The sequence below is a fragment of the Muntiacus reevesi genome, chromosome 20, assembly GCF_963930625.1.
Source record: "Muntiacus reevesi chromosome 20, mMunRee1.1, whole genome shotgun sequence".
In the NCBI taxonomy this organism is placed as follows: Eukaryota; Metazoa; Chordata; class Mammalia; order Artiodactyla; family Cervidae; genus Muntiacus; species Muntiacus reevesi.
In genome coordinates this window covers 9,944,993-9,970,628 of record NC_089268.1, presented here as the reverse complement: position 1 = coordinate 9,970,628, position 25,636 = coordinate 9,944,993, and the positions used below count along the sequence as shown (strand labels likewise).

The window sequence follows — 25,636 nt, the reverse complement described above, 5'->3', positions numbered from 1 at the left end:
TGCGGCTCAGCATCCGCCTGTCCGCCCGCGACCCAGGCCCCCCCAGAGCAGGCCAGAGCGAGCCCTCTGCACACACAGCGGCGCCCGGCTCTCTCCGGCAGGACGCCCTTGGGAGCCTCCGGAGACGCTGAGGACAGAGGACTGTAGGGCATCCCTCCTCACCCCCACGCCCGCCCCTCCGAGCACTCTCCTCGCCACGCTCCCCCACACCAAACTCGATGACCCTCCTCCTCCTCCAGGTCACCTCCTCCAGGATACCTTCCCTGCTTCCCCCAGCCTGGTGACGGCATGCACGCACCGCCCCCCCAACACACACACCACGCCCCCGTCCTCTCCCCAAACACCCTCCCTGGAACTGCCCTATGACTCACCGAACCCCTGACTAATCCCCTGACAACAGGCCCTGTCCTGGCTGGTTCCTGGCTCAGCCTAGCCGAGTACCCAGGACCCACGAGGGCCTCGAAAACACCTGAAGCACTGCTTGTCCTCAAGCTGACAGTTGATTGAATGTCTTGCCCAAGACTGTCTTTCTCTCTGGCAGCCACTGCTCGGGGCAAGCTGGCAGTGACGCTGTCGGGAGTGGGGAGGAGGCGGGGAGACCGGGGGAGGGAGAACACGACCCCCATGCCAGCCTGACCCCGTAAACAGGGGACCAAAAGCTAACCAGGGGCCTGAGGCACTTGGCCCTCGGTGCCTAGGGCCTGACATCCCTCCAGACCCCTCCTCCCCTTCCTCCCCTCCCTCCCAGGCCCTCTGGCCCTGCCCCAGAGCAGCCCGACACCAGCTGACAGCTGCCCACGCCAGCCAGCGCCCGCTGGCCCTCCCCGAGGGTCAGGTGACCCCTCCCCGCCCCAGGCCTCTGCAGTCCAGCCCCGCGGGCAGACCTGCGTCTGGGCAGACCTCTCCACCAGTGCTATCGTGGACGCTGGCTTCTCCTTACTGGGGCACTGGGAAGGACCTTTGCCCAGCACGACGGTTGGTGGTCACTGACCGGGAAGACCGCTCTTCGCTGGACCCCTCTCTCCCGCCCGGAGTGCGGCTCCAGTGAGTGCTGCCATGGGGAATGAGCGTGGGCAGGGAGGGCCCTGATGGTGCCAGGGCCGGGAGAGAGGCCTGTTCACACCGTGGGACTCAGGGGTGGACCCCCCGACTAGAGGTCAGCCCCACTGACCCCGAGGGGCCACCAGTGTGTCCGTGTGCATCCGTGTTGGGGGCCTGGGGGCTGCTGGCACAGCTCAGCAGCATAGAAATCCTGTCACTGGCTCCTCTCTGCTTGCCCTCCCCTCCCCCAGGAGTCACCCCCCCATGTTGTTCTGGAATCTGGGCTCCTGCGTGAAGGTGGCAGGGCGGGGCTTCAGGGACGCTGTGAGGGCAGGCGTGGGGGCTGGAGCCAGTCTCCCAGCCCTCGCTGAGTTTAACCCTTCATGCTGGGCAGCTGTCCCAGGAGCTTTGGGCAGCAAGGGCCCCCAGGAACGAACGGCACGTATCGTCCCAGCAGCTGGGACCGGATGACACCAGCACCTTTAGGGCTGGGCCAGGGCCGGGGCCGGGGCCGGGGCTCGGGGTGGAGTGGGCGCGGGGGTGGACACGGCCACAGAGGTGTATCCCCGGGCAGGGGCAGTCTTTAGGGGCCCCTTCCCCCTGGGCTCTCCTGGGGCCACCCCCAGGGAACTTGAGACTTGAACCTGAGCCTGCCTTTGTCCTCAGGCTCTCTGGGGCCTTTGAAAACATCCAGGGCGGGTCCCTCCCAGGAGATTTGGATCCCACCAGGCAAGAGTCAGGCTTCTACGGTTTTTAAGAGCTACTGGTTTATTTTTTAGCCTTTTTACTATGAAAAACTTTAAGCCTACAAGAAAAAAATAGAAGAAAAGACACGATGAACATTTGCATGTTCTGTGGCTGGATTTACCATTTGTCTGAATTTTGCCACATTTGCTTCATTGTGTTCACTAAGGCTAAGGTATTTTGAAGTAATCTGTGGACGTCACAGCATTTCCCGTCAAAGCACCTCAGTTCAGGTCCTTATGTAACCCCAGCGCTTTACCCCACTGACGATATTATTTGGCTCCCCATGCGTCCAGGCCGTATTCCAGTTTTCCCAGTTGATCCTAAATAGTGTTCAATGCTTTGTTTAGACGAGGATCCAATGGGGCTGGGGGCAGGGGGAGGACCCCGCTTTCAGTCTGGTAACATCTCAGCCAGCCCCCACCCTCCCCGCCCCCGTTCCACACCCCGCCCCCCCGCCCCCACCAGTGACCAGCTGAACTGAATGCCGGCTGCCCCACAGGAGGGTGAGAACAGGGCTGGCTCAGCAGCTCAGTCCAGTGAGGGAGACTGAGGCCCGGAGGGGAAGGGGCGGGCAGTCTAGGCAGACCCAGGGCTCCGGGCTCCACTGCGCCATGTCCAGGCACCTTCGCCCCCTCATGCCCCCACAAAGTCAGCTTGTCGGGGATCTGAGAAACCCCTCTTCTGCAAAGGGGCTGCAGCCCCTGGAGGTCCTCCCAGTGCTCTGCCCCAGGACCTCCTAGGGGCGGCAGGCCAGGCTGAGCCCCTCCCCCCCACCACACCCCCTGTGGTCGACAGCCTGCTTCTGCATCCTCCAGCTCCAAGCACAGCGCCTAAGACATCCTCCCCACGTGGTTGCTGTCTTTTTCATCAGCAGCCACCAGGGAAGAGCAATCAACTTTATGAGCATCAGGCACCAGCTTGTTCAGGGAGCAGGTGGGGGAGGCCAGCCCGGCTGGCAGACAAAGGGGGCGTGGGGTCCCCCCATCCCAGGGGAAGGAGCCAGTGGGGTGTAGATGCTGAAGACGCTTCCACTCTGCTCAGCTAGACCCTCCAGCACCCCCACCCCACCTCCTCAGCCAGCCCCCGTTTCTGGTTTTGAGGTCCTTCCCCTGTGAATTGAGCCGGGCACCCCGTTCCTCAGCAGTGCGCCTCACCGGCCCTTCAGCCACTATGCCAGCTCTGAGCAAGTTGGAGTAGGGCCCCTAGTCACTGGGCCACGGAGCTTGCTGGTCCAAGTGCCTCCTCTCTGGGTGGTTCTGGCCCATCTGCTGCTGCCCTCTGCTGGGCAAAGCCTCACCCTTCACACTCGCCCAGCTCAGCTCCACAGCCTGAAGGACAGTGACCACACATGCACATACCGTAGGCTTGTTCCACCCCCACTGTTGTGTTTTGACCGTAAAAAACGTATCTCTTGTTAGAGTCCTAAAGATTCCATAGTAACCACTGACAAGACTGTCTTTCTCTGGTTCGTAAAGCAGGTGGCTGGTCATGTGACTTAGAGGAAGGTGTGGGGAAGGGTGTCAGAGGCTGGAAAATGTGGTCTTGATGTCTAGTAATATCCAAGACCCTGGGAGGAGGGTCCAAGGTCCCTCCAAGCTTCTCCAATATCCAAGCTTCCGGGGGGAGAGGTCCCCAGGAGACAAGCCTGCCTGGGAGGGGCTGTAGGCAAAGTGCCCAGCGTGCCCGGGAATGGAGGGGCCGAGGTCCCGAGGTGCTGTCATGAGGTCCGGCTCCACTGCGGCTGGGAAGACAGAAGCCCTCCCGCCCCTCCCCACCCCACCCCTCCCCACCCCCGCTGGCCCCAGCAGCCCTTCCAGGAGCGCTGGCCTCTTGAGTCATCTTTGCCCCATGTGTCTCCCGCCCTGACAGCAAGCTCAAAACATCGTCGCTGCTGCTACGGACATTTGTCAGGGGCTGAAGGGCTTCTAAACTAATAATAGCTGTATTAAAATCGCATTAGGTCCTCAAGCTGGAGGAACGTTGGGAGATTTTAAATGTTAAGAGAAAAGGAGATGGGGAAGAATATCTTCCCTCAAAGGATAACATCGGCTCAGAAATAAGTCAGGAAAATGAAGTATTGCTCTGTGACTCTGGAAATCAAGCCTTCCCCGGGAAATAGATGCTCTCCAAAGCCACATCTTTCAGCCACAACTGAGAAGGTGATGTGTGATGTCCCCAGCATTCAGTATTGATCCCACCGGACTAGGGCCATGCAGACCATGGGGCTTGCCATCCCACAGCCCTTGAGTCGTTTCTAGGATGGATTTAAAAACCTGATTTCTTTTTCTCCCCAGAAAATAATCTTGTGCCTTCCAAGCCTGGATGGCCCCAGATGATACACAGCCCTCTGCCTTGTGAGCAACTCCAAAATTCTCCTGCCCATTCCAACCTAAGTGGTTTTAAATGGTTTTCGGGTCCTCTCATCTCTAATAGATTAAAAAATGCTCCCTTGGGCATCACAGAGACATTGAGTGGTACTTGTACCAAACCTCTGGCTCTGAGGGGCCTGCGAAATGTACCTTAGAGCTTCAGAGGCGAGAGGGCAGGCCATAAACCATGCTGCTTCTGAGTCTGCTGGCCGACACGTTTTTATTTTGCAGTCTACTTTTGCTGCAAGCTGTTTCTTAATTATCTTCTCCCCAGAACACACATCTCCCCCTTGGATCTACTGAGACGCAGTCCTGAAAGCATTCATACCTTGGCGCACTCAGGGAACCCCCTCCTGCCTAGACTGATGGGGGGTCAGACCTCCTCTGCTCAGACCCCAGCAGCACCCACCTCTGCCTCCCCGCTCAGCCCTCCCTCTGGTCCCATCTCCCTGCCTGTCCTTCCCCTCTTGCTGCTCGCTGCACACACGTGCCCTGAAACAGGCCTTCCTCAAGCTCCCCCCGGCCCAGACTCCATCTCCCTGTCTCACACCCCTGCCCGGGTCCCTCAGCAGTAACTCTTCTAACCTTTCTAACTAGGACTCATTTTTCAACCTAATTTGTTCCCTAGGAGTCCCTCTGCGATATTCATTAGACGTTCAGTATCTGTTGATTGAGAAAATAGACAATGATAAAAACTACTAGGAACTCAATAATGCCTTTAAATGAATTTGTATTTTGGTAAACACTGAAGCACTTAGATACACTTGAGAAATGATCGCAAGCTGTGGATATTGCTTTCCTAGTCTGCAGATAATGCTGCTGGCGCTGATGGTGTGGCTTTGGGTCAGGGCTTGAGTGGCCCACGGATGGGAGCCCTCCACCCGTGGCACTGTGAGTCCACACGGCCCAGCTCCTCGTGGAACCCTGCCCCCGGGGATGGCACCCCCACCACCCTGCCAAGTGCGAGCTCCCAGCGGGCTCCCACTGCTAATGTGGGAATCTGAGGCTCACAGCACAGAGATGGTCTCGGACGGGAGCCTGGGCCCCACGCAGGCCTCAGGACTCTCAGAGGAAGCCAGGGTGGTCCCCCTCCCTTAGAAGGGAGACCACATGGCGGGGCAGAAGGCCATCAGCTTTGGAAGGAGACAGATTCACTGTGGCTGAATTCCAGCACCGGTGCTCACTCTCTGGACCCTGGGAAAGCTCTTCCACTAGTCTCCATCTGAAAATTATTCTGAGAAGCAGAGGGGGACGTTGTAAGGCCATTGGTCTGCTGTGGATGCTTCACAGGAGTGGCTACAACACAGAGGATGTATTCAAACCTGAGGTTGCTCCATACTGGGTATCTGGCTGTGAGTTGGTGAATTAGTCAGGATGGACTAGGTTATGCTGTGTGGCAAAAACACCCCCAAACCTCAGTGCCTAATATAACCCGGATTGCTTTCTCTGTCATGAACAGTCACTCAGGAAGTGACTCTGCTTCCCAGATCACCCTGGCCAGGCAAAGAGTATGTGGGGCACTGCTTACTCTAAATGCCCCTCCCGGAAGTGGCATCCGTCACTCCCATCCACATCATGCTTTAGCCGACATACCTCCAGAGGACAAGGGAAGTGCAGTCATACCATGTTCCTGCAGGGGAAAAAAAAATAAAAAACAGGATATGTGTAAACAGTTTGGACAATAACCACAGTCAACCAACTAGTTTCCAGATACAAGGAGCTGACAGCCTCCGAAAAGACAGAGTTCGTGACTCATTTCGTCCAAGTCGAACCCTTACAAGTTTAGTTTGTGGTTTCACCTGCCATCTTCCCTAAAAAGGGAGAGACTAGTTCTCGACGAGGTGTACCTTCTGTAATTTTTAATGAACTCCAGCTTAGCCTGTGGGGAGAGGTGGTGTGCCTGTGCGCTAAGTCACTTCAGTCGTGTCTGACTCTTTGTGACCCCGTGGACTGCAGCCCGCCAGGCTCCTCTGTCCATGGGATTCTCCAGGCAAGAATCCTGGAGTGGGTTGCCATGCCCTCCTCCAGGGGATCTTCCCGACCCAGGGATCAAACCCACGTCTCTTACGTCTCTTGCCTTGGCAGGCGGGTTCCTTACCACTAGCGCCACCTGGGAAGGCTGTGGGGAAACTCAGATACCCACCAAGGCTCCCAGGAAGAGGAACTGACAAGTGCTGACCTGTGGTGACGAGCCCTGAGCCACGACGCCCTCTTCCACCTCAGCTCGATGGGTAGCCTCTGTTCTTGTGCCTGGCTTCACCGCTGCTGTCCTCTGTCCCCACCCTGGGAGCCAAACGCTATCCGTGACCCTCCTTCCAGACCAGGAAGCATCTAGCCACCCAGCGCGGGCTGGCCGCCACTCAGGCCTCTCTGTAGCGCCACAGCTGGTCCAGGGCCTCGTTTGACAGCCAGCTCCAAGGCCGGGCCCCACTAGAGAAGTTAACCCCTTGAGTCCTCCTGGAGTGAGTCCTGGAGTCATTTCATTCAGGATGTGACCCAGCGTCAGGGCAGGAGGACACAGGGACTTGAGGCCCTCTGTCCGCTGCTCCCTGGGCTGGGGCGCCTCGCCCTCCGGCTCGCCCTCCTCCATCTTCCCTCAGCCGCCCCCTCCCCAGGGAGCTCTCAGGACTGACTCTGGGCCGGAGGTCTGGGCTGTGGTCTGCAAGGAGGCCTGGGTTGGGGAGAGGGCCCTGCGTCTCCCCACAAAGCACTAAAGGGAGCCCGTCGGGTGTCAGAGGGGCCGTGAGGCCCTGCCCACCCTCCCAGCCCCCAGGCCGAGTCACAGAGGTCAGTCCTGGGCACCACCCACGCGCCGACAAAGCCCGAGCGCTGAGGACGCCCAGGAAACGGGCTCTCCTAAGGGGGCTGTGCGCTCCGGCGTCCGCGCGCTCCGGCATCCGCACCCTGCGAAGGTCGTGGCAGTGGGCGGTAAACCAAGCCTCCGTTCACCCCAGGGGTCTCAGCTAGCTGGTGGGGGGCCTGGAGCAGACCCGGGCACCGGACTGCTGTCCCACGCTCCCGGGCCCAGAGGCACTGCTCAGGGACGAGGCTCTGGCCACTGACTCAAGTGTCTGCCAGTGGCGAAAGGCAGGTCTGGGCTGAGAAAACTGTCAGCCTGAATTATTCATCTTGGACTTGGCAGGAGGGATGGGGTAAATGGAGGCCTTCGCTAGCTCAGTCCCACAGCGACGGATGGAAACCTCAGCCTCCTTGGGAATCCAAGGTCAGAGTCAGTGCCTGGGGGAAGCCAAAGAGTGGCTCCCTGAGCGGCAGCAAACCCACTTGTCCAGCTCAGGCAGGAGCCCGGGGGACTAAGCCACTGCCCCTCCGTCCTCCCTGTGCCTGCCGTCCATCCGTCCGTCCTCCCCATGCCCCTCCATCCTCCCCACGCCCCTCCATCCCCCTGGTCCCCTCTGTGCCCTCCACCCCCTTCCGAAACCCTGGCATCCCTCCGTCCCCCCCCACACTCCTCCATTCTCCCTGCGCCCCTTCCCACAATCTGGGTGTGTCAGGAGCCCAAGGACCCTCATATTTCCCCCAAGCCACACCCTAAGGTGACCCTTAAGCGGAAGGGCCTCAGTTTCCCCCAGCTTCAAGTCCAGCGTTTTTAAAAAGCTGCCGCCAAGCCTGGGGGCAGGAGGGTTTGCATTGCTGTGTGTGGACCATCTTGGAGGGACTTCTGGCTGATCTGGGCTCCCTGAGACGGTTCGGCCAGGGCCCCTGAGAACGTCTGACCGTGGGGGTGGCAGTGACCGGACAGAGGCTCTGGGAACACAGTGCCTCTCAGACCCAGCTGATGCCCCTTCAGCGGGCAAGCCCCACGCAGGCCAGTACCAAGGCCCAGCTCCAGGGAGCCTCACCTGACCCCTCATGCTGGTTTCTGCAGACGTGTGGACCCCAGACACCACTGGGACACACACTCACTATAGCAGGTGGGGGGAGAGCTGGCCAGAGGATGTCAGGGTAGGAGAAAGCAGGCCTGAGGACAAGAAAGCCCGAGAGCCTGTGTCATCACAGCCAGTGGCTTGTGAGTGACTTTGGCCAAGTCCCAGCCTCCTTAGGACTCAATTTCCTGACTCTCGATGTAGAAAAGCAGCAGCCCCCGGCATCTCTGCAGGACAGCGGGTGAGCGTGCTCTGGGCTAGTGTACCTGGGTTCAAATCCCTGGTCTCCTCCTAGTAGCTGGGTGCACACAGGCAAGTTACTGAACCTCTCCGGGCCTCATTTTCCTCACCTATGAAAGGCTGATACTACTAATTCCCTCATCAGGCAGTTGTGAGGCCCACATGGGTGAAGGTGCCTAAAACACCTGGAACGTTGCCTGTGTTGTGTTTGTTACCATTTACTGTTACCATTATTGTCACCATTTATCCTTGTCATCTCCTCCCACACCACACTGCAAGGTAACATCTGTGTCCTTAGGGGTCCTCAGGAGACAGGGGGTGAGGGGAGAGAAGGGTGAGGGGCCGCCCTGGGTGGCTGCACAAGGGCCTGCTGGGGACTCCACCTGGGTTCCCCCAGCAGAGCTGGGCTCGCAGAGGTGAGTGCGCGCCTGGCCAGCGATGGGCCCCGGGGAGAATGTGCAGGCCGGGGCCTCGGCTCCCAGCAGAGGATATAAATGAACTTCACGGGCGGGCTGTCCCTGTGCCTCCCAGCAGCGCCTCTGCCTCCCTGACCTGGGGACAGGTCAGCTGGCAAAGGCTGGCACCCAAGTGAGCCCAGTGAGAGAAGAGGCACTGGGCTGCCTTGGTTTTTCTCTTCCTTCCTCCTTCCTGCCTCGGCCGAGTTTGCAGGGAGGATTAGGTTTGCCACGCAACTGTGATGTCTTATCCGATAACCAGACCGAAAGTATCAACCCATCCCTGATTCTCCTCCCGTTTACATGCCTCCCAACTTCTCTCAGCTCTTGGGGCAGATCCCAAGGAGGACTCGCCTCGGGTGGTGGTGGGCAGGGTGTGGGTCTCAGAGCAGGGCTGGGGAAAGCCTTCACCATCAGGCCCCAGTCCTCCCCACCCCAAGGCCTTGCCCCAGCACCCCCAGACTCCCTAGTTGTGATTTAGTATTGCATCCAGCAAAGCAATTTGCACAAAACAGGCAGAAGACACCCCCTCTCCCTTCCGAGGGGAGCTCTGTGGCCTGCCAAGAAGTAATCAATTCAGGAACATCGTGGTGGAGGGGCGTGAACAGGCCAGGCTGAGGCTTTCAATGCCTCCCAGCGCTGGAGGTCCAAGTGGATGGTGGGACTTCTCTGAGCCGGGGGCTTGAACAGAGTGACAGGTACTGCTGCGCGTGGAGACAGCCAGCCATGCCCATGGTCTGGACTGAAGGTCAGTTAGAGAGTTGCTCATGCCCAGCACTGCCCGGCCTGGTTGCATCCTCGGCCAGGAGTCCAGCAGAGGAGAGTATTAATAACTCCATGGTGACGGCACCACCGCGGGACTGTCCTCTCGAACATGACAAATGCGGCCACAAGAGCCTCCCCTGGCACTGTCTCCTTGGCTCTCTGCTGAGACAAAGTCAGGATATCTTTATATTTTTAAAATATATTTATTTGGCTGCACTGGGTCTCTTAGTTGCAGCATGTGGGGTCTTCAGTTGCAGCGTGTGAACTCTGTTACGGCATGTGGGATCTAGTTCCCCGACCAGGGGTCGAACCCGGGGCCCCCTGCACTGCGAGCTCAGAGTCCTAATTGCTGGATCACCAGCAAAGTCCCAAAGTCAGGATGTCTTTAGGGGCCAAGTTTCCAGCCAGAGTTTCCAGCATTTGCCTGAGGTCTGGCAGGCCGGACCTCATAGAGGGTGAAGGGCAAGCAGACGGTAGGGGACCCAATCAGGAGCCCCTGCCTAACTTCTGCCTCTTCCTGGCCCGAGGTGGGCTCAGCAAACCATCACAGGCTTCGCTTTTCTCATTTGCAAGCATCCATGATAGAGCTGGCCCTCCCAAGGCTGGTAAGAAAATCTGATCCCCTGGGCAATAATGCTAGAAATAATCATGATAGATCACATTTATTGAGCACCTAACTCCAGGTACTGGGCTAACATTTTCATAGCCTTTATATCTCAATTCTGCCCCTAACTCCATGAGGCGGGTATCATTGTTACCTTATTCTATAGATGGGGAAACTGAGGCCCAGAGAGGTTTAGTAACTTCCCCAGGTCACACAGCAATGATGTTGTGGGGCCAAGATGGTGCCCAGCTTAGGTATATGCTATATCAAAATGAAGCATTCCTGCACCCCTCCAGCCCCTGGAGGATACTGAGTCCCCACCAGCAGGGACTTTCTTCTCATTGGGGCTGGGATCAAAGTTTCCAAAGGGGAAGGCCAGCCATGGGACATGAGCAGTTCAGACATGCTCACTACACTCTGCAAGCTTATAATCTTAGGGACTGTCTTTTGGAGTTTTTTGTTTTTTGAATGTTTTAATATTTAAATTCAAATATTTTCAAGGCACTTGTAAAAAGTATTTAGTGAAAAGTCTCCCTCTCAGCCCTGCTCCCCCGAGGTGGAAACTGTTAGCAGTTGCTTGTAACAGACGATTCCAGAAGAAATGGACACCTGTGTACGGTCTTGTCTGACACCTGGGGGTGTGGCTGGGAACTTTGGGTGCCCTCCTCCCACACACGGTCTCCCTCACATCCCTTCCCTTTCTCCTCTGTTTTCCAGGGACCCGCACCACCGAGAGCCCTCAGCCAGGAAGACTCTTGTGCTCTAGCCAACAGGAAAGGCCAAGAAAAGCAAAGTTGAGGACTGCTAACAGCCCACCTTCTGTCGGGAAGCTGCGACCTCAGCCCTAGACGCCCCCTCCTCTTGTGGACAGCAGGGAGCCACCCCGCCCTCCCACGCTGGAGCATGGTGGTGCAGGACAGCGCGGACGCCCCCGGCGTGCCGCTGGAGCCCTTCCTGCACCAGGTCGGGGGGCACCTGAGCGTGATGAAGTATGATGAGCACACGGTGTGCAAGCCCCTCATCTCCCGGGAACAGAGGTTCTACGAGTCCCTGCCGCTGGCCATGAAGCGCTTCACCCCGCAGTACAAAGGTGGGTGTCCGAGCAGTCCCCTGCAGGCGGTGCCCCTCCAAGGGGCCCAGCCTCTCTGCATGCCCCCTCCACCTCCTCAAGCGCCGTGGTGTGTTGTAGGGTTTCCATGGAGACCTGCCCCTCTGCACAGCTGCTGGCCCTCACCGCCCCAGGTTCTCTGAACTCTTGCAGCCCCCAGCCCTGGAGTGTAATGCTTCTTGGCATCCCCTGTAAATTAGCTCAAGCCACCAGTCTTTGCGGGATTGAGAACGGGATAAGGTGATTCCGCAGCCCCACCCCACCTTCATGGAGCATTCTGGTCTGTGCTTTAGGTGCGCCGTGCCCGGGTCCTACGACTGTGGTTGGTAAACACAGGACGGGTAAACACAGGACGCTCCCTTGGGTGACCCAAGTGGATGGCGGGAGCCTTGGGTCTGGGACAGGTTATGGAGGAGTCGGTTCACAGTGGGTTTGGGAAACCAGAATCCCCACTGTCCTCCAGGGGCAAAGCCAGGGGGCAGGCTGCTCCCCCAGTGTGTGTTCCGGATTTGGGCACAAGGTCTGGGGAGAGAAGGCTGCGTGGGCAGGGCTGCTGTTTGCTGGCCTCTGCGGGGGGCACTCCAAGCGGCCGCTGGCATCCATGGGCCAGGCTGTTGTGTCCACCCCCAGCCTTTGGAAAAAGTGGCTTGCAGGGCTCAGGGCATGACTCTGCCAGTCGCCAACCCCACAAAGTAAGGAATGCTCAGAGAAAAGACCTCCTTTAAAGGATTTTAGACCTGTGACCTCAAGCTTATGCCCTCATTGTGCAAGTATCTGTAGTGAAAGCGATGATAACATTCAGACAAGTCACTTAAAAACTTACCTGTATTTCAAAGATGGAGAAAACTGGGAAGAAGGGGACCCACCTATTGGTTTGCCAAAAAAGTCATTCTGGTTTTTCCATATCACCTTATGGAAGAACCCAAATGAATATTTTGGGCAACCCAATACATTGGTGTTTCTCATAAGTATGATCTGGGGTCAAACAGCTTTCCAAGAATCACTGATGTATGTGTGTGTGTGTGTGTGTGTGTGTGTGTGTGTGTGCGTGTGTGTGTAAAGGCAGGCTCCCAGGCCCCATTCCTGACCTTGAATCGGAATCCCTGGGTCAGAGCCCAGGAATCTGTATTCAGCATCCAGATTCAGACCCACTGAGAGGGGCCCAAGGCCTTGAGCCCTGGGCACTGCTTCAGTCGTGGGCAGCCAGGACCTCCCGAGAGTCAGAGGTGAGACACACGAGAGATGGGGTGGGAGGCTGGCGTACAGCTTCCCAGGGGCCCTCTGGGGCCGCTGACCAGTGCTGCCGTCAGCTGTGGGCCACCCCCCACCTTGTCAGAGCACCCTCTGGAGTTAACATCTCTCCCTTCACAAGCGAACTCAGGCCAGCAAAGGGGCGGCCGGATCTCGGGAGGGGGGCCCCGCTGCCCGCAGCATTCCCTGCTGGTCGCACGCAGCTCTGGAGCCGAGACTGGCTCCCAGGGCCACCCCAGGCAGAGCATGGAAGTGGAAGAGCAGCCACACCCCAGGGCCCTCCCTGCTCCCCATCTTCCCGGGTCGGCGTGGACGGCCCCACTCTGGGGAGCCTCGGGCACTGGCCAGCTGTCCAGACCCATCCTCTGCCTTGCGCCCCTCTCAGCTTGGGCCCATCCTGGTATTCACCCCCGACGCCCCGCCTCGGAGCCCCGCTAACTCCGTAGATTAATTTGAGTCCTCACTTGGAGACGATGGTTGCAAACAAGTCAAGAGGGGCCGGGTCAGGGAGGCCCAGGACATCCATCAGGGGAGACCACGCAGCCCAGCTGCAGGTGAAGGTGAGGCAGAGCCCACAGGCTGGCCTGATGCCCAAATGCGAGGCTTGGACGATGAGGAGCGCTGATCCCCTCATCTGCCATACCACGGGCCGCCGGGTGCCAGGGTGCAGGCGCCACCCGAGGAAACACACATGTGAGGAGACACTAGAAAAAGGCCCAGAAGTGGGGCCTGCGTGCCCTCGGACCCCCGGGGCAGGAGGGAAGAAGGTCGGGTCTGGGCATGGGAAAGGGTCCCTTGAAGGGCCTGGGGCTGTGCAGGTTTCTTCCTTCCCCCCATAGGAAAAGTAATGCCAAGGCTTCCCTGGCAGTCCAGTGGTTAAGATGCCGCACATCCACTACAAGGGGGCACGGTTTCGATCCATAGTTGGGGACTAAGATCCCAAAGATGACTCAATGCAGCACCCCCGACCAAAAAAAAAAAAATCAAGAAAAGTACTACTGGTCAAACTTTTAGCATTTACTCAGTGCCGAACACCCTGGAAGTTGTTTCTTTGATTGACTTGTTTAACCATGACAACACTCTAGGAAAGGTACTCCCGTCATCCCCACTTCATGGAGGAAGAAACAGGCCCAGAGAGGTCACCCAACTTGCCTCAGGCCACACAGCCCACAGAACAGAGCCAGGATTCAAGTCTGGCTCCTGAGTATGGCCTCTCAGCCCCCGGCCCTGATGCAGTGACCATCCCTGCAGAGACGACTCCCCAGACGCCAGTGCTCGGAGCCGTCTAGTCCAACAAGGGAGGGGAAGTGACTTGCCCAGGGTCACTTAGCTAGTGAATTGAGTGCCCACAGGCCACTGCAGGGGTCTCCCTTCCCATTCTGATGGGACCAGCCCAGAAAGAGGGGCCATTGCTGACGCGGCCGCCACATGCCCCGGAGCCCACTCTCTTCCATCTCACGCCTGCACGCTGATGGCTTTGGGGTGCTGGGCAGGCACTGTGTTCCCCAGGGCAGCCTCCCCAGGCCCAGAGCACTCCTGGACTCCTCGGACATGAGAGCATCTTGAAACTCTGTCCCTCCTCCCCTCAGCTTCGGGCAAGCGAGGACACGCTCCTAGGTCCAGCTGGTTAATGGATGAGCCAGATTCATATTACAGACGTCGGCGAATTAATGTCCTCATGAGCTTAAAAATAAATACATGACAGAATACTCACGGAAGCTGCTCGGCCAAATCAGAATTGCTGAGATGCTCTGGGTGTGTCAGGGAGCGCTCCCGTCTGCCCGGCTGACGTGGTCACAGTCGAGGTGCTTGAGGGGGCTGGTGAGCAAGCAGATGGGGCTGGGGTCTCCCACCCACCTGGCTGGGCAGGGGTAGCAGTGTATTGGGAGCCTGTGGGCATCTGAGACAGCCAAGGCGAGCTAGAGGCCAGGCTGGGGCCAACAAGGCTCTTGACAAAGGAATGATCCAAACCTTAAGGAGTCTGAATCCCACTGAGTGGCTGCTCTTGTCAAGGACAGGCAACTCGAGATTGTTTGCAAGGTCACATGAGCTATGGGGCTCCCCTGGTGGTTCAAATGGTATAGAATCTGCCTGCAGTGCAGCGGACCTGGGTTCAATCCCTGGTTTGGAAAGATCCCCTGGAGAAGGTTATGGCAACCCACTCCAGTTTTCTTGCCTGGGAAATCCCTTGGACAGAGGAGCCTGGCGGGCTATACAGTCCATGGGGTCGCACAGAGTTTGACATGACTGAGCGACTAGGACGACACTCTATGCAATTGTCTCAGGTTTCAGAGGGAAGGGCTGGGTTGAGCTGAGAGAGGGAAGGAAGAGAGAGACAGGGAGCCAGGTAGAGGAGCGCAGGGAGACGGAGCGAGAAGGCGAGACAGGAGTCTGGCTGGGTCGCGCTGACGACACGACAAATAGAAATGACTTTTGGGTTTCACTGGTTTGGCATTATTTGCACCTCTGCTCATCTCCATCTATTTTGACACTCAGACCAGATGAGATCAGACCAGAGCTGGAGTCTGGAGAAGCAGGCGAAGGTCACATTTCTTGTCCCTCCAGGGAGGCCCCCTGGGCCCAGGGCTCCCCAGGAACTTGGTTTCTGGCAGGCCCGTCACCTTAGCCTCACAAATGTGAAAGGCCGGGGGTCCACCAGACGGGTACTTGAACTTTGTGAGATCCAAAAGGGCCTTGCCTTTGGCCAGCACACATTCCTGCCTCCCCGAGAGGCCAGGAGGCTCGAAGCTCCCCCAAGAACCAGCACAGAGGCCGTGGGGCTCCCCCTCTCCTGGCACCTGGAGGGCGGGCTCTGGGGCCTGGTGGGGTGTGTGGTTCCCACGTCAGCCCTCCTTCCTGGGACCAGCACAGCAAGGTCAAGGCCGGAAACGAAGCCCCATGTCCTGGGCTTCTCGGTGCTTCCGGGCTTGACGCTGATCGCCTCTCCTGAGGTGGTGGCTCTGTGGCCGCTCTGTCTGCCCCCGCGGAACAGAATGACCAGCCAAAGGTGATTGGGGACACAGCAGGAGTGTCCTCATCAACCACACTCGGGTAAACACAGCGTGACAACCCCCACTCTCCCGAGAGATCCTGGGCTTCGTGTGGCAGCCTGTTCCTCCTCCCACAATCACGGCTGGCACGACTGGCACAGCCGTCACCCCTTACGGACCATGTGACCTGAGGCAAGTTATTCAATCTCTCTGAGCCTCAGGGACCACAGTCAACGCCTTGCAGGCTTAGCGATAGACACTAAGTTAGCAGTAAACAAAACGCACATAATGCTGGCACATAGTAGGTATAAAAGACCCAGCAGTGATTATCACTCCTGTGCTGTGTCCCCAGCTGCCACCAGCCCCCTGCTCTCATGAGCAAGAACAGCACGGGTGGGCTCCATCCAGGGAGGCAGGCTGCAATCCAGGTGAAGGACAGAATGCTGCGCTCAGGGGCGCTGTGACCATTAGCATCACGATTGCTCCACAGGATACTGGGGCCTGGGATGAGCTAAGGAACAACAGAATTTTTAAGGAACTGGAGGGAAACGAAGGTCACCGTCAGGCCGCAGAATCAGGGCTCTGGGAACCCGAGATGACAGGCCTGGCCCAGGGAGACCGCTGAGCTAGTAGCGCAGATGGGCCTGGAGAGCGACGTGCAGAATGACAGGGCAGGCCTGAAAAGGAGTGTCTGCGCTGAGCAGCCCAGGAGGGCGGGCAGGACCACGCGCACGGAAAGCAGCCGCCTCGGCGGCTGGCTCAGCAGAAATGACCACTTAGAGGCCAGGAAGGTGACCCAGTGCCTGGGGGAGGTAATAAACACCTGGGAGGACGCGATTGCAGGCAAACCTCCCACCTGTCAGGGTCCCAGCAGAAAATGAGTGGCACGTGCCAGGGGGTTAAATGAAGAGAATTCTTCAAGGATCTATCGGCAGAACTGCACACAGGATGAAGGGAGCAACCGGGGGGACTTTCCTGATGGCCCAATTGTTAAGACTGTGCTTCCACGGCAAGGGCCACAGGTTCAGCTCCTGGTTGGGGAAATAAGATCCCGCATGCCACGTGGCCAAAAAAGAGAGGTGAAGAGGAACAACTAGGGATGGTGAGGCAGCCAGGGACCAGCAGGACGGGAAAGCTACAACCACCCCTGGGCCTGAAAGGTCAAGCGAGGGCATGGTAGAGCTGACCTGGCAAGAAGGAGGCCAGAGAGAAACAGGGTGAGCCATGGGGCAGCAGGGAGGGAACCCAAGGGATGAAGGTCCCAACCTTTCTCCTCCTCTCCCCCCATCTGTCACCGGTGACCCTCACTGGCCCGACTGGCAGGCAAGGAAGCCACAGGTACATGCCAGAGTCAGACCCTCGGGCACAAAGCAGGGTGGAGAGAGACGGAGGGCAGTTTGGTAGGTGAGAGAGCCAAGAGGGGTCCTCAGAGCACCAGCTGCAGGGAGAAGGGGAGCAACAAGGACTTTACAGAGAGTCAGTTTTCATAAAACCACTCGTGTGGCAGTCTCCTGGGCCAGGACCATGTGTACCTTCCATCTTCACCAGGACTCTGGCAAGGCTGGGCACCCACTGGATGCCAAGCCCCACGGAGGGAGGCGTGGACCCTGCCATCAGAGCAAGAAGTCCATGGGGGATGACCACAGAACCATCGATATGGGGCCAGAGCCTAGGACCTGGCCTGGCCAACGTCCCAGAGGAGAAGCCCGGCTAGTGCACGGGTTCCCGGGGGTCCACACATCCTTTGCTGTTGCAGCCAGCGTCCAGAGGAGGAGGTCACGCTTGGAGTATAAACCCCAGGGGTTAGGGAGTTCCGTGGAGGTCCAGTAGTTAGAACTGCAGGTTCAGTCCTTGGTTGGGGGGCTGAGGTTCCACAGGCCTTGTGACATGGCCAAAACTAAGACAAACACACACTGGTGGTTAGGAGGTACCGTTGGCAAAAATCTCACATGCCTTCTATTTTCTATCAAAGAACCATGTTCTGTCCATAATCCTCATGGGCTGTGCATCACGTGTCTCAGTGTGAAAGCCAGGGACGTGGAAAGGCTGAGTTAAGGGGCAGCCCGGGCGGCAGGAGGCTGTTAGAGGAAGGCTTCCTGGAAGAAGCTGCTCAGATAACGATTATGTGGAGGGGAAGGCAAGGGTGATGACGGAGACAGAATGAGATGCCCCCCCCCACTCCAACTTCCCTCACTGCCACTTAGAGGTGGGGCTCTTCTCTGCAGAGGACCAGCTCAGATGCCCCAAGGCTGGGCCCAAATGGGGTGCCACGGGGTGCCTGGGTGATGTGGGCTGTGTCCAGAGGTGCAGGAATGCGAGGATGAAATAAATGCACGCAGTTGCCCTGTTTCAAGCATGAAGGGGCAGGGAGAGGCCATGAAGCAGGGGCCGTGCCAGCATCAGCCCAAGGCCATTTCCGGCAGGCCCCATGGCTCTGGCTCGTTCTGGAGCAGGATCTGTGTCAGGCCAGTCCCCGGAGCACTCTCTAGAGAGAGGAGCTGGGGAAGGGGGCAGGTTGACCACTGCCATTAAACTGTGGTTCGAAAGGACATCGCACCGTGTCCATCCCTCCCCCTCTGCAGGCACCATCACCGTGCACCTCCGGAAGGACAGCCGCGGCCATCTCAGCCTGGTTGCCAGCCCCCTGACTGAGAACCGGGGGCCCTTCACGGTCTCCACGGAGTCGGCAGCGGTGGCCATATGGCAGACCCTCCAGCAGAGCCCTGGCGGTGGCGCCCTCCCCCTCACCCAGTGGCAGCACCCCCAGCTGGTACACTCGCTCAAGGAGAGGTGAGGCCACGTGGCAGGATGCCAGAAGCCAGGCTGCACGTCCCTAACCGGGACCAGCACTGTTCACGCCCGTGCCAAGGCCAACGGCTCCCCTTTGGGACCAGAGCCGAGAAAGTGAGCAATTCAGATGAGGGCTCTGTCGAGCAGAACCCCTGTGACCAAAGAAAGGAATGCACCTTCTTTGGTGCCACTTCCGGAGGGAGAATTTCAATGCGTTTCCTCTCGAAAGTGGATGTGCGTGCCGAGTCCTATACAGAGAAGGCATTCAGTGTGTGTTTGTTTAATTAAATATCTATTTCACTGAGACCATGGAGTGCATCTGGAGGGGGGAGATGTGCAGAGCAGAAGCCCCAGAACAGTTGGCATAAAGGAAAAGTGTGGCTAATGCCTCTAGAAATCCTCTTCCTTAGTGGCCGAGTGCCAGTGCGGCCCTGGAGACGCAGGCGGCTCAGGGCACCTGAGGTCCTCGGAGAGGTCTCCAGAACCTCCAAAGGTGACCCTTTTCAGAAGAAAAGCATCCCTGGGGAATTTTAAACATTTATGGGAAACAAAAGGGAACTAATACAACGAAAGTACCTCCCTTCCCCAAGGAGCGCAGCGGATCTAATTAAGCCTCCTGGCTTGGCATCAGGAAGCAGTGTGTATTATCTCCCTGTTACAGACCCGGGGAGCCGAGATGTAGAGGGCAGGAGAGAGGGTGGACCGTGGGTCTGTGGTTCTCACCCCTGATGAGGCCACAGGAACAGCCTAACCCCCAGCCTTCTGATCCCAGGCAGGGTTGCCCCCTCTATGCTGCATGAGTTATTATGGACTTTAGAGAGACCCCGCGAGGCCGGCAGCCTGGCCTGGCCTGGGGCCTGAGCAGGGCAGGGGGGCACTGAGGTCCTGGGGGACATCCTGGAGGGTAGCCAGGGGCAGTCCATGGCCTGGTCCAGCCGAGAGAGCCCTGCCAGCCACCGGGGTCCTGACCGCCGTGCGTGCCCCTCGCCCACAGCCCGGCCACGGCGCTCCTGAGGTCCGAGCTCCACCTCAAGGCCCAAGTCCCCTCGCTGGTGGAAGACGCGAACGGGAACCTGATGGAGAAGGGCAGCTTTAACCCGTGGGGTCTCCGCTGCCACCGGGCCCACCTGCATCGCCTGTGTGCCGAGTACCCGGAGAACCAGCGGCACCGTATCCTCGCCCGCCCACCATGCACGGCGCTGTGGGGGAGGCAGGGGGCAAGGAGGGGTGACTGAGACAAACGTGTTGAGGCAGGTCGGGGGAGAGACAGGGATGGCAGGGAGAGTGGGCCCCAAGCTGGGCCCTGGAGGAGAGCTGTGCTGTGTGCGGTTGCCCAGTTGTGACCAGCTCTTCCTGACCCTTTGGGTTGTAGCCCACCAGGCTCCTCTGTCCAGGTGATATTTCAGGCACGGATATATCCTCCTCCAAGGTTTCTTCCTGACCCTGGGATCAAACCTACATCTCCTGTGTCTCCTGCAGTGCAGGCAGATTCTTGACCTGCAGAGCCACCAGGAAAGCAAACAGAAGTCAGATGCTGGGGAAGGCAGATGGGGCGGGGGGAGAGAGTGCCTCTGTTGGGTCACTGGTCATGTCTCTGCCACCGGGGCAGTGAGGATGGGCAGGGCTGGGGTCTCTGTGGGCAGTTAGGAAACATGATTGCCTCACTGAGGGGGGGCCAGGGGGACTCAGTGAGTAGGTGGGTCCCCATAACTCAACCTCCTTTTCATGCTCCCAATCCTCCCCACAGCCATCACGGAGCCGATGGGTGAGAATGTAGCACGGCCCCTCTCTTAGGGAGGGACCCGCGGGGTGGCCCCTTAGGAGAGGTACTCTCCGGTCCCCCTCGGCCTGCCACAAACTCAGGGAGCATATTCAGGCTTGGAAGGCCCCCTTTGTCACCACTGGGCTCCTTCCCACGAACTGGTGGCTGGTTTTGCGGTACTTACTAAGACATCTGCAATCTGCATCCCTAAGAAGTTTTTTGCAGGATAATTATTCGGCTGAAATTAATATTCCTGCAACTCATCTCTGAAGCTAACATCAAGGCACTTCTCCCAAAATGTACTGGTCCATTCAGTGACTTAGGTTTTAGCCTTCTGATTTTCTGCCATAAAATGTAAATTGGGCATGGCCTGCTGGGGATGTCACGCCTGCATTTAAATTTCTACCTCAGAGCAAAAAGGGAAAGGAAAAGAAGCTCACATCCTAATAAACTCTCTCTAAAAAATGGACTTATGAGAGCAGCCTGCAAAGTCAATGCCTTGAATTCTTCATAGCGACAACAGGCTGGTCTGTAGTTAAAGAAATGGGGATGAAGGGCTGGGGTTCAGCGGGGGGAGTCTCCAGCAGGCTTCAGAGGCCCCCCTGACCACCTCCTGCGGGGAAGTGGCCTTTGTGTCCCAGGAAGACTTCCTTAATGCCTCGCGACCAGGGTTCCTGTTGCTGGAAAATGTAGTGTCACAGTACAAGCATCCCTGCATCTTAGACCTGAAGATGGGGACCCGGCAGCACGGGGACGACGCCTCAGAGGAGAAGAAGGCCCGCCACATGCGGAAGTGTGCGCAGAGCACCTCGGCCCATCTGGGCATGCGCATCTGCGGCATGCAGGTAGGTGGGGGCGGGACAACCGCAGGACTGGGCATCCCGGGAGGTCCGCTGGAGGCAAGGGTGTCCCCAAACCAGACACTGTTGCCTTCACTTTGTGGGAGCAACGGAGGCAGTGGCCAGGCACCTCTTTCCCCAAGGAAACACATATCCTGATCCAGGACATGCTGGGTTTTTTTAAAGAGCACTTTTCAGGACAGTGGTGTCAAAATCCCACCGTTTGGGGAGGAATGTAAATTGGAGTAGCCACGATGGAAAATGGTACAGAGGTTCCTCAAAAACTAAAACTAGAGCTGCCATATGATCCAGCAATCCCACTCCTGGGGGCGCACCCAGACAAAACTGTAATTTGAAAAGATGCATGCACCGCTATGTTCGTAGCAGCATTATTTACAATAGCCAAGATATGAAAACAACTTAAATGTCCATTGACAGATAAATGGATAAGGAAGATGTGGAACATATATACGATGCAATACTACTGAACCATAAAAAGAATGAAATAATGCCATTTGCAGATGTATGAGTGGACCTAGAGATTATCATACTAAGCAAAGTAAGTCAGACAGAGAAAGACGAATATTATGTAATATCACTTATATGTGGAATCTAAAATATGACACAAGTGAACTTTTATGAAACAGAAATGGACTCACACAGAGAACAGACTTGTGATTCCCAAGGTGGGTAGGAGTGGGAAAAGAAAGGATTGTGAGTTTGGGATTAGCAGATGCAAGCTGTTATATATAGAATGATAAACAACAAGGTCCTACTGTATTGCACAAGGAACTATATTTAACATCCTATGATAAACCATAATGGAAAAGAATAGGAAAAAGAATCTACATCTATAACTGAATCACTTTGCTATACAGAAGAAATCAACACATTGTAGATCAATAAATTTTTAAAAATAAATTTTTAATTTTTTAAATATTTAATTAAAAAATTAAAAAACCACCAGCATTAAACTCATCTCAGGGTCTCTGGTAGCTGGAAATTTCCAGCCTGGCCCACGTAGGTCCTGCCTATGTTGAGAGCAGAACTTTGATGACAGTGTGTGAGCAGGGCTGGGAGAGAACTGAGGGAAAACTTCCCTGTGTGCTCCGTGGGGTCCTCATTCTCTTGAATGATGAAGCTGAACCCTCTCCTTCTCAGAAGCTGGGAGGCAGTCAGCTTTTCAAATCCATATTAGCCATTCTCTCTTCTTACTCTGCCTTTGCTGCTGCTTCTTACTACCTGTTCTAGCTAACAAAGTGGTAAGGTCATAAGCTGCAAAGCCCAGCAAAGGAATGGCTAACTTCTTATTGCCCAGACTCCACACTTCATTTTTGCGGCTCTGATGTGGCTTATGGCTGGGGCTACAGGAGAACAGGAGGAAATAAACTTTCTCTACTGGTTCCCTCTTAGAATCTATCTACTCAAAGCAAAACCAGACAGGATTTGATGGTAAACACTATCACTTTCCTTAATTGAAACTGCCACCCCTTGAAACTGGAAGTCGAGTCTATAAATTTGAGGCACAGATGTCTCTAGGAAAGCTTGGAATGTAGTTCTCAGAGAGGATGGAGTGTGATGCATTGTGGTGTAAATGGAATTTCTCTCTGGACCCCAAACCTTCTGAAATTGGTCTGATTTATTTGGAAATTGAGGCCTATCCTGTGTTTAGGACGGGCCAATTTAGCAGCTGATCTTCAACCCTCCAAAGGCAACACCAAGTCTATAGTATCTTTCTGATTGTGTTCCCACCCGTGTTTTCTGTAAAGATACCATGTCATCTGAAGGCAGGGAAGCCCTGGGAAACTGTCATGGCCAGGTACAGGCAGCCCTTCCCAGGTGTGCCAGGAGGAGCAGTGCCAAGTCCCCCCTCTGGCTGTGCCAGCCACTGGCCTCCGTTCACCCTCTGCCTGCCTTTGCCATCTGAATGAAATGAGGGCGGCTGCCACTGTTCCCCCATCAGCATCTCTCCTCCATCTGCTTCGTTCTGGTGGCCAAGACGTGACAGAGGACTGGGGAAGAGCTGGTGCCAAGGAGAGGCGCCACCAGCCCACAAAGCCCGCTCCCCTCAACATCCAGTCTCCCCTCAACATCACCCACCGCCTGAAAACTCCAGGCACACCTGATCTAGCCTCTTTCCATCTTCAAACAATTCACCCCACTCCACCCCTGGAGCCATTACAATTTCCTCAGAATCTGCAGAGAAAGGACTTCATAAACTTTGTTGGGGGAAATTTTAATTTACTTGGCTTCCCAAGGCCATTGGCTATGATTTCAGATTCCCACTAAAGCTTTCTGGCTTGGGTTTGCTAATGTTTGAAGAGGGCCAGAAGCCAGGACTTAAATCATGATTTGGCGGTTGACATTGGAAATTCACAAGAAAGGAGATCCAAACCTTTTCCTCATGGGCAGAGGGTCACCTCTGTAGGATGAAGGATCTTTGGACCTTGGATTTCTATTAACGGCTTGCACAGAAAACATTTTTAAGTGTAAAATTTACACTGGTGCTTGGTGAAAGATTGTCGTGCCAGTCACTGCAGCCATTCCTGCTCGGCATCTCTAGAAATGTGTTTCTGTATTAAGTTTGCTTGAGACGCCTCTGTAGCAGATGTGATTTTTTTTAAGTTTGCAATTCTTAACATTTTCTATCTTCTTTTTTTTTTTTCTATCTTCTTTTTAATGTAAGGTTTATCAAAGCGATAAGAAGCACTTTCTCTGCAAAGACAAGTACTATGGAAGAAAGCTCTCAGTGGAGGGCTTCAGGCAAGCGCTTTACCAGTTCCTGCACGATGGGACCCGCTTCCGGACGGAGCTGCTGGAGCCCATCCAGCGCCAGCTCCAGGCCCTCCTCTCGGTCATTAGGAGCCAGAGTTCATACCGGTTCTACTCTAGCTCCCTTCTCATCATCTACGATGGGCAGGAGACTCCACAGACGCCACACGGCAGCAACGTCATCAAAGTTGACGTCCGGATGATCGACTTTGCTCACACAACATACAAAGGCTCCTGGAACGAACACACCACCTACGATGGACCAGATCCAGGCTATATCTTTGGCCTGGAAAACCTCATCCAGATCCTGCAAGGTATTCATGAGGGACAATGAGACTTGTTGGGCCCATCTGGACTTTTCCAGAGAAGAACTCTCCAAGGGGACCTATTGGTAGTCTAGGCCCCTCTGAGATGTGTCTGTAATAATTATATCTATGTTCAAAAGCCATCTCTCCACATGACAGGCTATACTAACAGCTGCTAAGGACACCAGCTCTGGAGGTAATGCACGTACCCTGGCATCTTGCACTCATGCTGACCCTCACAGGCTGCACGTGAGGATGAAACGGTGCCTTTCTGGAGTAAGAAAAGCTGCAGAGGAGTTAGGGGCCAGCGTCACAGCGAGATTCTGCAGCCCTTGCACTGAAGGAGGCTTTCTTGTTGTAATGCTGCGCACTCACAAGCTGTGAGGGGGAAAAAAAAAACCTTCCTTGAAGAAGCCTAGAATAATGTGTTCCCAAGTTTGTGGTTTTTCTGCTCGCATGGGCTGCTGGCTCCTGGGGCAGACAGAGGCTAATAATGTCTCTTACCTTCCTCAGAGTGGTAGGTGGGGCAGGGAGACATGAGACAGAGCTTCCATCTCACCAGTTCTGACCCCAGGTACCAAATGGACAAGGACAATCCCAGACACAGCACTGGCAAACCGAGACTCCAGCTTCCCAGTTTTTGCCTATGGAAGGGCAGGTTCTATGGGAAGTGATGATTCTGCCAGATTCTGACCATGAAATGCAGCTTCCGGTGGGGGTGGACTTCGCAGAAGAAAGATGTGAACTTACACTCTTTGCTTTCTATTTATTTATTGGGGGTGGGGGTGGGGAGGGGGAGTTAGAAGAGAGGCCCCTGGAGGACCCAGGAAACCAGGTTCAATGTTTACAAGACGGCTGGACAGTATAAATACAGAACCGAGAGCAAACGGTTCTAATTAATTCCTTCTCCTGCAGTGTAGAAACCTATTACAATGCCCTCGAGTCAAGCACTGAGATACGTTACCCAATTAGGGAAATAAATTTGTTAATAAAATTGCTGAGGTCACCAGTGATTATTTGGTGTGCCTTATTACTCCTTCTGTTTGTTGATTTCTGATCATCATACTGTATGGTATTTTCAATTTATGAGTGACTAGAGTATACCACCACAAGAACAGTTCACTGATTTCCTCCTGCAATGCGGGAGACCTGGCTTCAATCCCTGCGTTGGGAAGGTCCCCTGGAGAAGGGAGCAGGCACCCACTACAGTGTTCTGGCCTGGAGAATTCCATGGACTATAGTTCATGGGTCGAAAAGAATCGGACACGACTGAGCGACTTTCACTTTTCACTTTCATTACCCTTTCTGTTTGTTTCTGATCATCACACTGTATGGTATTTCCAATTTATGGGTGACTAGAGTATACCACCGCAAGAACAGTTCAGCGATTTCCTGCAGTCCTTCAGGGAACCTGGGTGAGAAATGGTGGCTAATAAAGTAATGTGCGTCTATCACAAGTCAGGCCCCAGACCTGAGAAGTAAGTGGTCTCTTCATGTGAACCTTACACGATGCAAAAGGAAACAATTTTTGTATTCTCATAGCTAATCAACTTTCAAAACTCCACACAGCCTCTCTGCCCCTCCCGCAAAGAAAAAAAAAATCCACACCAGCAGAAAGAAAGAATACCTAGATAAAAAAAAGCTTCTTTACATTTTAGTTTATACTGTATGGATTTCCAAGCAAGGTAACTTGCCTGATTATCTTTGGCCTCTG

The 25,636-nt window shown here is 55.8% G+C and overlaps 1 protein-coding gene across 1 annotated transcript; it reads left to right on the top strand.

The window, feature by feature from the left end:
- The first annotated feature begins 865 nt into the window (after positions 1 to 865).
- IP6K3 (inositol hexakisphosphate kinase 3) lies at positions 866 to 24,670 on the top strand. Its single transcript, XM_065913323.1, has 6 exons — positions 866 to 1,044; positions 10,823 to 11,195; positions 18,037 to 18,244; positions 19,239 to 19,414; positions 20,676 to 20,851; positions 23,532 to 24,670. Exons 2-6 carry the CDS (start codon positions 11,009 to 11,011, stop codon positions 23,949 to 23,951), a joined length of 1,167 nt encoding a protein of 388 aa, XP_065769395.1. The 5' UTR covers positions 866 to 1,044; positions 10,823 to 11,008; the 3' UTR covers positions 23,952 to 24,670.
- The last annotated feature ends 966 nt before the right edge of the window (positions 24,671 to 25,636 follow it).